At 41.0% G+C, this 12,074-nt stretch overlaps 1 protein-coding gene across 1 annotated transcript in view; it reads left to right on the top strand.

The window, feature by feature from the left end:
* Positions 1-3,806: 3,806 nt before the first annotated feature.
* Positions 3,807-12,074, top strand: part of TMPRSS15 (transmembrane serine protease 15) — a 53,009-nt gene continuing 44,741 nt past the window's right edge. The window contains exons 1-5 of the mRNA XM_064152153.1: positions 3,807-3,951; positions 6,542-6,672; positions 6,947-7,014; positions 7,797-7,838; positions 11,259-11,401. Of these exons, the coding sequence (XP_064008223.1) occupies positions 3,807-3,951; positions 6,542-6,672; positions 6,947-7,014; positions 7,797-7,838; positions 11,259-11,401 (529 nt within the window). The remainder of the gene's footprint in view (positions 3,952-6,541; positions 6,673-6,946; positions 7,015-7,796; positions 7,839-11,258; positions 11,402-12,074) is intronic.

Raw genomic sequence — 12,074 nt, 5'->3', positions numbered from 1 at the left:
CACTCAGACGCCATGATGGCTGGCAGAAAGAGGACCCAGAGCCCTAATGTGATCTGCAAAGAAAGCATCTCCCAACCTCCATGCAAGAGATGCAGGAAGACAGAGCAGAGGCTGAGGAGGGCAAAGCATCAGCTGCAGAGGAGGGCAAGGCATCAGCTGCAGAGGAGAACCACCATGAGTTCTATGGTAACCACGACCTTCAGTTTTCATGTTGGGGATGGTGGGGAGCATATGTGGGTGGATCTGTCTCCAAATGAAGAGCCAATGGAGGTGGATCCGCCTGAGGACCAAGAACAACCAATGGAGGTGGATCCACTTGAGGACAGAGAAGAACCAATGGAGATAGATCCACCAGCAAAATTGTCACAGTGACACCTCATCAGTGCCCTATCACTGGCACAGAGGCCCCAGCCGACATCAGCTGGGCTGTTAACTCTCCACATCTGACCCACCTGTTCCCTTATTCTGCTTTCCTGGCATCATCAGCTCCTCTGTTGCCCGCCCTTCTGGTCTCTCACCCTCTCCCCTCCCCTCATTCCTTCTGAAGATGCACCATCACCTCTGCAATCCCCTGGGAGAAAATGGGACCAGTGCTGCACCAAGAGAAGTCCCTGAGAACATCACTAATGTCCCAGAGGCCTGAAGATGGAGTTTCCTCAGATCCTGCACTGCAGTGTATGAAGGACACCATGAGGTCAAAGAGGAACACCAGACACAGGCATTCATCTGGACAAGCAGAGGATGCACCATCACCTCTGCAATCCACCAGGAGAAAATGGGACCAGTGCTGCACCAAGAGACGTCCCTAAGAACATCACTAATGTCCCAGAGGTCTGAAGATGGAGTTTCCTCAGATCCTGCACTGCAGTGTATGAAGGACACCATGAGGTCAAAGAGGAACACCAGACACAGGCATGCATCTGGACAAGCAGAAGATGCACCATCACCTCTGCAATCCACCAGGAGAAAACGGGACCAGTGCTGCACCAAGAGAAGTCCCTAAGAACATCACTAATGTCCCAGAGGCCTGAAGATGGAGTTTCCTCAGATCCTGCACTGCAGTGTATGAAGGACACCATGAGGTCAAAGAGGAACACCAGACACAGGCATTCATCTGGACAAGCAGAAGCCCACAGACCTGCCAAGACAACCCCCTGGCCCTCAACATTGACCCCACATAGATATTTCATTAGTTTGTCAAGATGAGGAAAGCCAAGAAGTAGCAAACCCCAATAAAGAAAGATGTTAGGAGTGAGAACTCTTTCCCTGTCTGTGCTTTGGTCTTTTGGCAGCTGCACCTGGACTCCTCCTGCCATCCCCAGAGCAGGAGACATGCACTCATGGGCAGGGGCAGTAGGTGCAGCCTTGGCCCCTCAGGCCGGCGAGGGGCTGAGCACACGGTCCCAGGTTGAGGCTATAGGGTTAGTTTTGTTGGTTTTTTTTCTGGGGATTAGAAGATTGTTATTCAATCCCATAATTCTGCTATCTCTTCATAGACTCGCAGCAGGGTCAGTTCGTTCTCCTTTCCTCCTCCTCCTGCCCTGTGTGTGTGGCAGGAGCCAATTTATCGGGCACATGTAAGCAGTAGGCCTCTTGGATGGCAGAGGCGTTGGGGGGGGGCGGGGAGGCTTGGAGCACTGGGGAATGTCGATTTAGTTTTTTGGCGATGGGGGAAACTTCAAGCGGGTTTCCCATGATAACTGCTCTGTAATGTCTATCTCTGTATTTCTCTCTCTCTCTAAGTATAATTCTGTATTTTCCCTCCAATTTGATTTGAGAGTTTCATCTCTGACGGCCATGCCGGTGGCCTCCCCCGAACCCCTAGATCCAGGCAGCGCTTCAAAGATGGCGCCAGGCGGAAGCAGCGCTGCCCTCCGTGGCGGGCTGATCGCCGCGGTGGCCACCCCCTTGCTGAGCGCAACCGCTCCCTATTCAGCGGATGAGCTGGTGGCTGCGGTAGAAACGGCCGTGCTTTGGTGCCCTTCCTGTCCCAGTACAGGCAGCGTGTACGGGCAGGCGGCGGCTGTAGACTGCGAGCCTGCATTTGGAGTGTGTCCTGCTGGGGAATGTGCGGAGAGCAGCGATGGGGATTCCCTTCTCCCGCTGCGAGTCAGCCTTAACTTTACAGTGGCGGAACTGGCGGTACCGAGCACGGGAGGGGGTTTGCCCCGCTTCCCGAGCACACTGGCCGGTTCTGGACAGGGTAGCCAGCCAGGCCTAACGGCAAAAGGCAGTGTGTCCCCGCGTATCCCCGCTGAGTTTTCAGCGGAGGCAGAAGCGGCAGCGGCAGCTCTGGCGCCGAGCTCAGGCGGCAGGGCTGCCGCAAGGGTGCCGTGACGGTAGCGCCTCCTCTGGCTGCTGAGGCAGTGGTGAGGATGGACGCTGCTGGTCAGGCAGTGGTTGCAGTGAATGGTACCCATCCCGTTGTCTTCCCTGTTCTGCCACCTGCTCCTCGTCCACCACCAGAACCTCCTCCTTCTCAGTTGTCTGTTGATCCTGTGACATCCAATTTTCAAGAGGCCTATCAATCTTTAGAGGAAATGAAATTGAAAAATAAAGTGAAGAACTGTAACCAGAGGAAAATATATACAGCTAAGACTGTAGAAGAATGAACAGAAAGACAAACAATTAAATGAGGAATAAAAGAGTAGAAGCAAGTGAAGTCAATGGTTAGAGGGAAGCTTGCAGTTACCAAGTGTACTTGTCATTAAGAGATACAGAAATAGCCTGACAGAAACCTCATGAAGTTTGGCCAAATTCTACAAATGCAAAGTACTGAATCTGAGGTGAAATAAGCCTATGTATCAGTTCTGGTTAGGGGCTCACAAGCTGGTAGAGTTGTCTAATTGCTGCCTTCAGCTACCTAAGGAATGACAGCAGAGGAGACACAGTCAGACTCTTCTCAGAATTGCACAGTGAAAGCCTAAGAGGCAATAAATAGGAATTAGAGTGACTGGAATTCCAGTAAGGCATAATGGAAAATAAAATAAGTAAAACAAGCAAAAAAAACCCAAACCCCACACATCACCATGCAGATAGTTGATGCTGGCACAGGTGGGTTTTCCAGGGTGGTTGTGGGGTACCTTGGAGGTACTCAGGTCCTGCTTTATTAATAATGCAACACTGTCTATTCACAGTGTTTTTCAAGAACATCTATGCCTGGAAAGGGAATATAAAATGAACATATATTTCATAATGCCTTCTCTGGTTACTTCTTCAGGTATATGGTCAAAGAACCACACCTTACACAGATTACATCTGTCCTGCTGAACTGTGTTTCGGCATTGAACTCACTGATGAACTATTGCTCAGTACTAAATAATTCATTTGCCCACGTTTCCTATATGTATGTAGAATTACTTTCAAAGATACATTTTAAGGAGCGTGATGTAAGATGTGGCTTTCACCGTTGTCCTCATAACTGCAGTTGTGAAGAATTGCTAAAAACCCTGGCTAAGCAATAAAACAGACAGCAGGAATTTATTTTAACCTTCACTGTCAAATATCAAATTGCAAGAAATGGTGCTAACACAGTGACCAACCTTGTGATTCTGTGGTTTTGCTTATTTGTTAGCTGCCACGTGAACATAAGTGCTCCCTTTCTAAAGAGATTTTTCTTCTTGATATTTGCATATCTTGTGCATGAATGTGACTTCAGGAATGTTGTAAAAACCTGTCAATGATGTTTTATGGTGTAATTAATTTACAAGCGTCTCCTATAAATATCTCCTCGTGTGGATTATTATGCTTCATTTCAGGTTCTGTCTTTTGTCCATGCTTAATTCATGCAGGCTTTCAAGAGAGGCATGAAGGTGAAAAACACATCTAATAAGAAATATGTTCCTGTTAGTAATTATGAAGTTTTATTTGTTTTTCTGCTCGCAGCTTTTGTGTGTGTTTGTGTTGGACTGATTGTACTTTCATGGTTGTCAATTCAAGAGTTGGAAAAAGGTGAGTAGCCAGCTTTTAACCTTTCTAGTTCTTCAGATCTTCAGACTTTGAAACCAATGATGTTATCTTTGCAGTAATATTTCATGCTATGCTTTTAATGATAAAGTCAATGTTTGAGAAGTTTTATTTTTATGCTTTCCTCCTCTTCTTCCCTGGAAAATTATATAAACAAAACAGGCAAAATAATAAGCACTTGAAGCATGTCCTGAAGCCGTATAAATTAATGTTGATAGCTTAGACTTTGGGAGATGCCTCTGAAATGCAACGTTAGCTACAAGGTTTTAGTTACTCAGTTGTATTAATTAAATACATGTGTCCACATGGCAGATTGTGCATTTTCCCTTTTTTTTTTTTTTTTTCCTCCATGTATGAGGTTTTACTCAGAAAGGCATTCATAATACACTGATGTTTGTAGGGAGCTTTAGGTGTCCTAGATCTCTTGAGTTTTTGTTTTTTTTTATCGTTTAAAATTATATAAAATAATTTATTGGTGTGAGACAATCAGCTGCCTATCAGAGATAATGCTAAGGTAAAATAATACTTAGTATTTATCTCAGAATGTGATAAAATCTAGTTGCTGATACTTAAACTAATTTTTTTAAGTCTGTATAGTCTTATTTTCAAATAAAACTGAAATTTTCATATAAAGATCTTGTGGATATGTTAATTGTGCTCTGATAAGGCCACACCTAGAGCATTGTGTCCATTTCTGTGCTCCCTGGTACGTGGTCTAGGTGACTGGATTGGACTGGGTGCTAGGTTGGACTGGATGATCTTGGAGGTCTCTTCCAACCTGGTTGATTCTATGAAAGCATATTTGTCTATGGAGCCCTCAGAGCTGCTGGGGAAAAGCTATTTTGAGATGGAGTGAAGGAAATAGGTTAGGCAAAAGTTTCAAGAAATACCTTTTTTTCATTAATATTTTTTTGTAGTTCAAAAAATAATTCTGATACATTGACATTTCTGGTGCCTCCATCAACCAAAACTCCATAGTATTTCATATGGAAGCATAGGAATGCTAAACTAGCTGTAATCCATACTATTCCTTCTATACTGTCTTGCCTGAGTGTTCCTGTGTATTCCTGTGGTTGCTGTTTTCATTCCAGATTTTAAAACTTGTTCTCCATACTGATTTTATTTCCCTTTTACAGAATACTATCACATTCCAGAAAAATGAAATGAGCTTAAAAGTAGTGATGGTGTATTTTTTCATCTAGATACAGACTTGAAATTAATGACCTATCTTTAGGAGATTAATAGGCAAGAATTTATTTACATACAAATAATAATTATAAAAGGTTTTTGTAATGTATTTGATACATATGACTAAAACAAAGCATTTTTGCTGTTCAGAAACATTTGTTTGAACAGATTTGCATTTGTGGTAAAGATAAGGAATAGGCATAGGATTGGGCATAGGAAGTTTCATGTGAACATGAGGAGGAATTGTTTTCCCTGTGAGGGTGACAGAACACTGAAACAGGCTTCCCAGGGGGGTTGTGGAGTCTCCTTCTCTGGAGTTATTCAAAACCCACCTGGATGTGTTCTTGTGTACTCTGCTATAGGTGATCCTGCTCTGGTTTGCACTAGATGATCTTTCAAGGTCCCTTCTAGCCCCTGACATTCTGTGATTCTGTGATAAAGAGCCTTTAAAAGAATCTCCAAGTAGTCCATCGCTTCTAATTGACAGTAGCAAATTGGTGTCACTAGGTCTACGCCTTTCACTACAAGCTTTTTGATATAGTATTTTTTAGTTTTTTGCTTTTGTCTTAAAACTTCTTTTGGAAAACTTTTTTTCTTTAAGTTATTTTTTCTAAAACAACCCAAAAATACCACTGGTACTGTAACTGCCAAATAAAAGGCATTTTCCCTCAATCAAGCAATTTAATCCAGGTCTTAACTGATACTTTCCAGTTTGTTACCTTTCAAGTAAATACTTGTAATGCATAATGAATTGGGTTATGTGTACCCTACAATATTGCAACATTCTAAAAATCAGGATTAAACTTCTAGTAAGGACCAAGTTTCCTTGTAAATTCTCCTGATATTTCATGTATATGTTGGTAAGAAGGGAACAGGTAAGAAGGAGTTTAAGTCTGATGCTAGTGTTGCCGATGCTATTATCCAAAACAGCACACATTTACATAAAAAAAACCCACAGCATTTAATACAGAAAGTGTGAAGTAGTAATTCTTAATATTTTTAATTCAGAACACACACAAAAAATATAATTCATTAACATTTATTCTTCATCTGTATCTTTGTCCAGTGTGTTAGATATCACCAGAGAGACCATTGTCTCCTCAACTCATTCACAGTGCTGCTGAAAAATAGCATTTAGAACAGAATTAAATGCACTGAGAACAAAAGTAATATAATATTAATTTAAAAACGTTTACTATAATGTACACTGAAAAATGTCTATCACTTTTATAAAATCAGCACTAGGCAAAACACCTCTGATTTCAAAGCAAAACACAAAGCCAAAAGTTACTGTATTGATGATCCATGCGAAATCAAGGCTAATGTAATGTTTTTCATTTATTTCTATATGAATCAAACACATTTAATTTATTTTTTCTTTATCAAGCTGAAGAATGTGGGAATACTCATAGCTACATGGGAACATTTAAAATACTCTCGAGGACATCATTCACTCCTGCTTTGCAAAACAGATCATCAGCCGATTTCAAAGTCCTTGCCTTTGATGTTGAACAATTGGTAAGAACCTGTAAGTTTGGCTAATTCAAGAGTATTTCTTAGATTAGTTGATTTCTTAACATGACCTGCTGTTGATGGCTTTTTCCTCTCTCCAAAATGAGATATTTCATGTCCTGTGCCTGGTCAGAGCCCCTTATATTCATTATCTGTGAAAATCAGTGAAACATCAAAGAAAAAATTTAATTTGTATTAAATCTAGTATTTCATATTAAAAATAATATTTTTTTTTATTTTTAATTGTGGTATTCATTCAAAATTTCTCTTTTCCATGTAGATACAAGAAGTCTTTCAAGCAAGTGGTCTGAAAAATGACTTTGAGAGATGTGAAATTTCCCACTTCCAGTGAGTACAATTCAATTAAACTTTGCAAATAAAGGCCAGCAGTCTTCATTATACTTCTCTCAAGACTTCTTACCAATATTATGTTTTTCACGCTTTATTATTTCTTTTACATACCACATCTTCTTGTGCTGCTGTGGGAAGTTTGACACCAGCGTGTTTCCTTTGAGCAAACACCCTTCTTGTCCATAACTTGGTCAAACCAGTAAGACCGAGGCACTAAGACCAACTTTTAAAAGTTGTATATTTTAATGAACTGCTAAAATCTCTTCCTCATCCCTTCCCTCTGCCCCTGACCCACACACATACACTCTGCTCCCATCCCAGCTTGTTAGTTCTGCTGCCATTTGCTATCTAGAAGGAAGTTCAGTTGGAGATCTGCTGCCATAAACTCAGATGAATGGAAATGCACTTCTGTGTGTCTATGGACATGGATCCATGCAACTCATATTACTTAGAGTATAGCAGGTGCAGCTGTCATTTGATACCAGGTAAAACTGCACCCTATGTGTCCTAAAAAGTCCATAAGATAGTTACAGTAAAACCTTCTTCATTTATTAAAGCTTGCTTAAGCTAATTTTTCAGTATTCTGTTATGTCACTTGTCTTACTGAAGGCCAACTGGCAAAAGTGTTAATTCCACATGCACTGTTCTTAATAGGGTCCTGATTCTCCCATAATTAAAGTTTCAGGACATCCTATCCTATCCTAAACTTTATAAACTCAAGGGGAATCATATTCTCTTGTGTTCTTTTTTCATTTATTATTGTCTTTTTTTTCCTACAGGAAGTCTGAAGATAGTAATGAAAGATTCAAGTCAGAGAATGGGTAATTATGTATTTATGTAAAATATAGGCAAGAATAATGATGTTGCTGTTCATAAAATGCTTCAGCAGACAGTGAATAGATGAAGAAATACATCTTTAGAGATTGGCTGAGGCCCTCTGAAGGTCATATGATGCTTCAAGACATATCTTTCCTCCCCAGATATCCTTTGATATTAGAAGAAAAACAAATAAACAAACTGAGATTGTCAGTTTAGAAAGGAAAATGAGAAAGGCTGGAGAGCAGCCCTGAGGAAATGGACTTGGGGGTGCTGGTGGACAAGAAGCTCAGCATAAGCCAGCAGTGTGCACTTGCAGCCCAGAGGGCCAACCAGATCCTGGGCTGCATCAGGAGAAGTGTGGCCAGCAGGTCAAGGGAGGTGATTTTCCCCCTCTACTCTGCTCTAGTGAGACCCCATCTGGAGTACTGTGTCCAGTTCTGGAGCCCCCATTACAAGAAGGATGTGGACATGCTGGAGCGTGTCCAGAGAAGGGCTGCTGGGATGATTATAGGGCTGGAGCACCTCTCCTATGAGGACAGATTCAAATAGCTGGCGCTGTTCAGTCTGTAGAAAGGGAGGCTCTGAGGTAACCTTCTTGTGGCCTTCCAGTATCTGAAGGGGGCCTACAAAAAAACTGGGGAAGGACTTTTTAGGATATCAGGTAGTAACAGGACTAGGGGGAATGGAGCAAAGCTGGAGATGGGTAGGTTCAGAGTGGATGTGAGGAGGAAGTTCTTCAGTATAAGAGTGGCAGGAGCTTGGAATGGGTTGCTCAGAGAGGTGGTTGAGACTCTATCCCTGGAGGTGTTTAAGGCCAAGTTGGATGAGGCTCTGGACAGCTTGCTCTAGGGAACTAGATGATTCTTGTGGTCCCTTCCAACCCTGACTGATTCTATGATTCTAAAGGTAAGGATGGTGAAGTAGGTAGGAAACTAGCTGGAAGGAAAATATATGAATTTGTGCTGATCTCATTTGTTGAAAGCTGTTTAGACTTGGGGGCAGATCTCACTTTACCATTAGTAACTTAAGTTTTAAATAAACAAAGGACTGATAGCACATTATGACAGGCAAAACAAAATAGAGGACAGAAATATAAGACTGTGGAAGAACTGGAATACTGTCAGAAATGAGTTATAAAATTGTCTGACTTATAGGTGAGACCACAAAATTTCATTACATGAGAACAGTTCTGTGGTACTACCTGTTCTTATGATATACATGTTTTCTGTAAAGATATATAAAATTAATAAGCTTCAGAGAAGACAGTTCATTTGAATGACCATGCTTGCAAAAGCAAGACATTTGTTAACCAATTATGAGTGCATGTATGTTGAAAATGGGAACCAGATGTGAATTAGATCAATTGTTTTATTGGAATAGTGAGGGTATAAACCAAGTTAGCTGGAAACTTGGAGTATGAACACTTCAGGAAGGATTTTATAACATCAACGGAATGGAGTACACAGTGGTATGTCATTTCCAGGTTTTGTCCTTCTGAGGGTGCATTCAGTAAGCACAATTTGGTTTCTGTGCATAAAATTGACTTACAACATTTTTGGGCTTCAAAGATGGACACATATCTGAGCTAGTTGTTTAAGACTCTCTGTAAATGATGGTTTTGTAGAGTTTTCTGATCTGGTCAGTTTCAGGGCCTTTTTTTAGGGAGAGATCAACTTATGCCAAAGAACAGATTGATTCTTTACAGCAACTACAATGGGAATTTAGATATCTGCACTGTAAATATCCATGTTTGGTACAACCAATTCCACTCCCATATCTTGACACAAATACCAGAGATATCACAGAAAATCTGATGTCAGTGAAAGCTGGAGCTGTGGTTTTATTACATCAGCCAGGATACATATTAATTTCTGCTTTGAAACAGTACTTGAAATTTGTCATTGTCTCAGAAATTCTTTTTCTGTTTGCTTGTTAATTTAAAAAGTGTTTACCCTGTTGGGCAATCTCCTTGTTATTTCACCCTTGAAACTCTGCTGAGTCACAAGAATAGCAATAAAACATTTTGTTTGCTCAGCATAGCCTAGAGTTTATCAGAAACATGTAAGAAATTATAGAGGATGGTTTTCCCATATATTACAAACTGCAAACTATGCTCAGCAAAACGGCATGATTAATCAACCCTTATCAGAAAGCATTCCTGAGTCATTTGCAATTGGGTAGTATAAATGCTTACGGAAAAAAAAGAATTGGTGCCTAAATATAATTAAATAGAAACGTTAGCAAGCATTGTATTTTGACACTAACATTGTATTTTGACACTACCTTAAACTAGCTACAAATATAAAACTTAATAACAATATATAGAATCATAGAATCAACCAGGTTGGAAGAGACCTCCAAGATCATCCAGTCCAACCTAGCACCCAGCCCTAGCCAGTCAACTAGACCATAGCACTAAGAGCCTCATCCAGTCTTTTCTTCAACACCTCCAGTGACAGTGACTCCACCACCTCCCTGGGCAGCCCATTCCAATGGCAAATCACTCTCTCTGGGAAGAGCTTCCTCCCAACATCCAACCTATCCTTCCCCCGGCACAACTTGAGACATGTGGAGTAGAAAGGGGAGAGAGGCATCCCGGCTGTCACACAGCAGATCCTGCCTGATCATTAGGAGATGTTTCTATATGTGTCATCGTTGTCAATCAACACTTTAAAATACTCTGATTTTGCTAATAGAACCTGTGTTGGAATTAAATATTGTTTTGTTGTAGGTTAAGGGAAAGTAAGAGTTAATTGGTATAACTGTAGAGAAAAGTCTTCCAGAGACTAGAGAGTCCCAGCCTGTCTCAGGGGGAGGCCCAGGATATTGTGATCCGTTACTCTGGTTTCCTGTATCTCCCTATATAAGGGAGTTCACAGGCAATTTTCTCTCTTTCCTCGCCCTCTCCTCCAAGTGCATGCAGCAGGCTGTTATCTCTTGGTTTGTGGGGGACAGCTCCTGGCCTTGCCAGGCAAGCTAATTCGTAGCTATGCCACTGGGCCAGTTGAGGCCTGGGAGGGGCCATTAAGTCTTGGTAGGCCTAGTGGGAGGGCAGTTTGACCTGCTCCTGGGCCTGCTAAGGCTGAGCGAGGGAGTCTTTGGGAGGTTTTACAAGGCTCTGGAAGGTTTTGGTCTGGTAAGCCCAGGTGGAGAACTGGGCCGAGGCAGATTGACTTGTGTATACATTTCCTTTATCTTTTGCACTTTTGGTTACTTTTATAAAACAGTATTGTCAATTTAATTTCCAATTCTGTGTGAGGTTTTCTTATTAAACTCCTTTGGGATGAAAGGACCTTACTGTCCTTTCACCCTGAGCTAGCTCCTGGTTCAACCCAGGACATGTCTATAGCACGTATATGGCATAGCAGATTTACTTGAGTAGCTTGCATAACTAATCATTTCCTCTGTTTTTGTCTTTCTAGTGTCATTGTGATTTTCAACCTTTATTTTACCCAGACAATAGCAATTGAGAGAGTAAAAAATGAACTGGTTTTGGGTATCAGTGTAAATAAAAGTGATCTTACCCAGACTTTGAAAATTGATGTGAACAGCATACAAGTCACAGGTAATACTAATAAACATTTTTCTTTCTTATAAATCCTGAAGAACTACAGATAATGTGAATGAAACCTTTGGCTTCCAAATAGCAAAGGAATTGTCACTTATGCTCATGGGTGCCTTCCTTCCTGTTACAGATCTTTCAGTAGCAGAAGTGACAATCATTTCAACCCTTGTCAGATGGAAAGTACAAGTCAGCATTGTGCAGGTTGACTAAGGAAGGTGTAAAGAGCAGCGATTGTTCCATGGAAAATACTCAAATTTGTCTCTTATATAGCACAACATTTGTAATTTCATTATCCCTCCAATTAAGCCCCAACTGTTTCTTAAGTAAATGAAATTATCATTTTGTTTTGCTAAAGAATAAGGGCTTAGCCTCACAGTGAGTGGAGACTCATTTTTTGACAAGATGTCAGGAAGAACAGTAGACTGAATACAGAGTGTGAATTTTGGTAAAGTATGCTCAAGGAACTGATTTCATACTCCTTTAAAGCTTAAGTAAAATGTAAATGGAAAGAAAGAAGTATGGCCTTGAAGACTACATAGTTCTAAATTCTTTAAATATATAAATACAGTGATTTTTATGTAAGTACTAGAAAAATTATCAAAGCTTAAGTGGAAACCCAAGAATCAATGTTTTTACCTCAATAATCTTCAAAGCAGACATTCCATGAGGGTGA

The sequence above is a fragment of the Pogoniulus pusillus genome, chromosome 12 (assembly GCF_015220805.1).
Source record: "Pogoniulus pusillus isolate bPogPus1 chromosome 12, bPogPus1.pri, whole genome shotgun sequence".
In the NCBI taxonomy this organism is placed as follows: domain Eukaryota; kingdom Metazoa; phylum Chordata; class Aves; order Piciformes; family Lybiidae; genus Pogoniulus; species Pogoniulus pusillus.
Note: the sequence above shows the minus strand (reverse complement) of the source record. Positions and strands in the feature narration are given on the sequence as shown.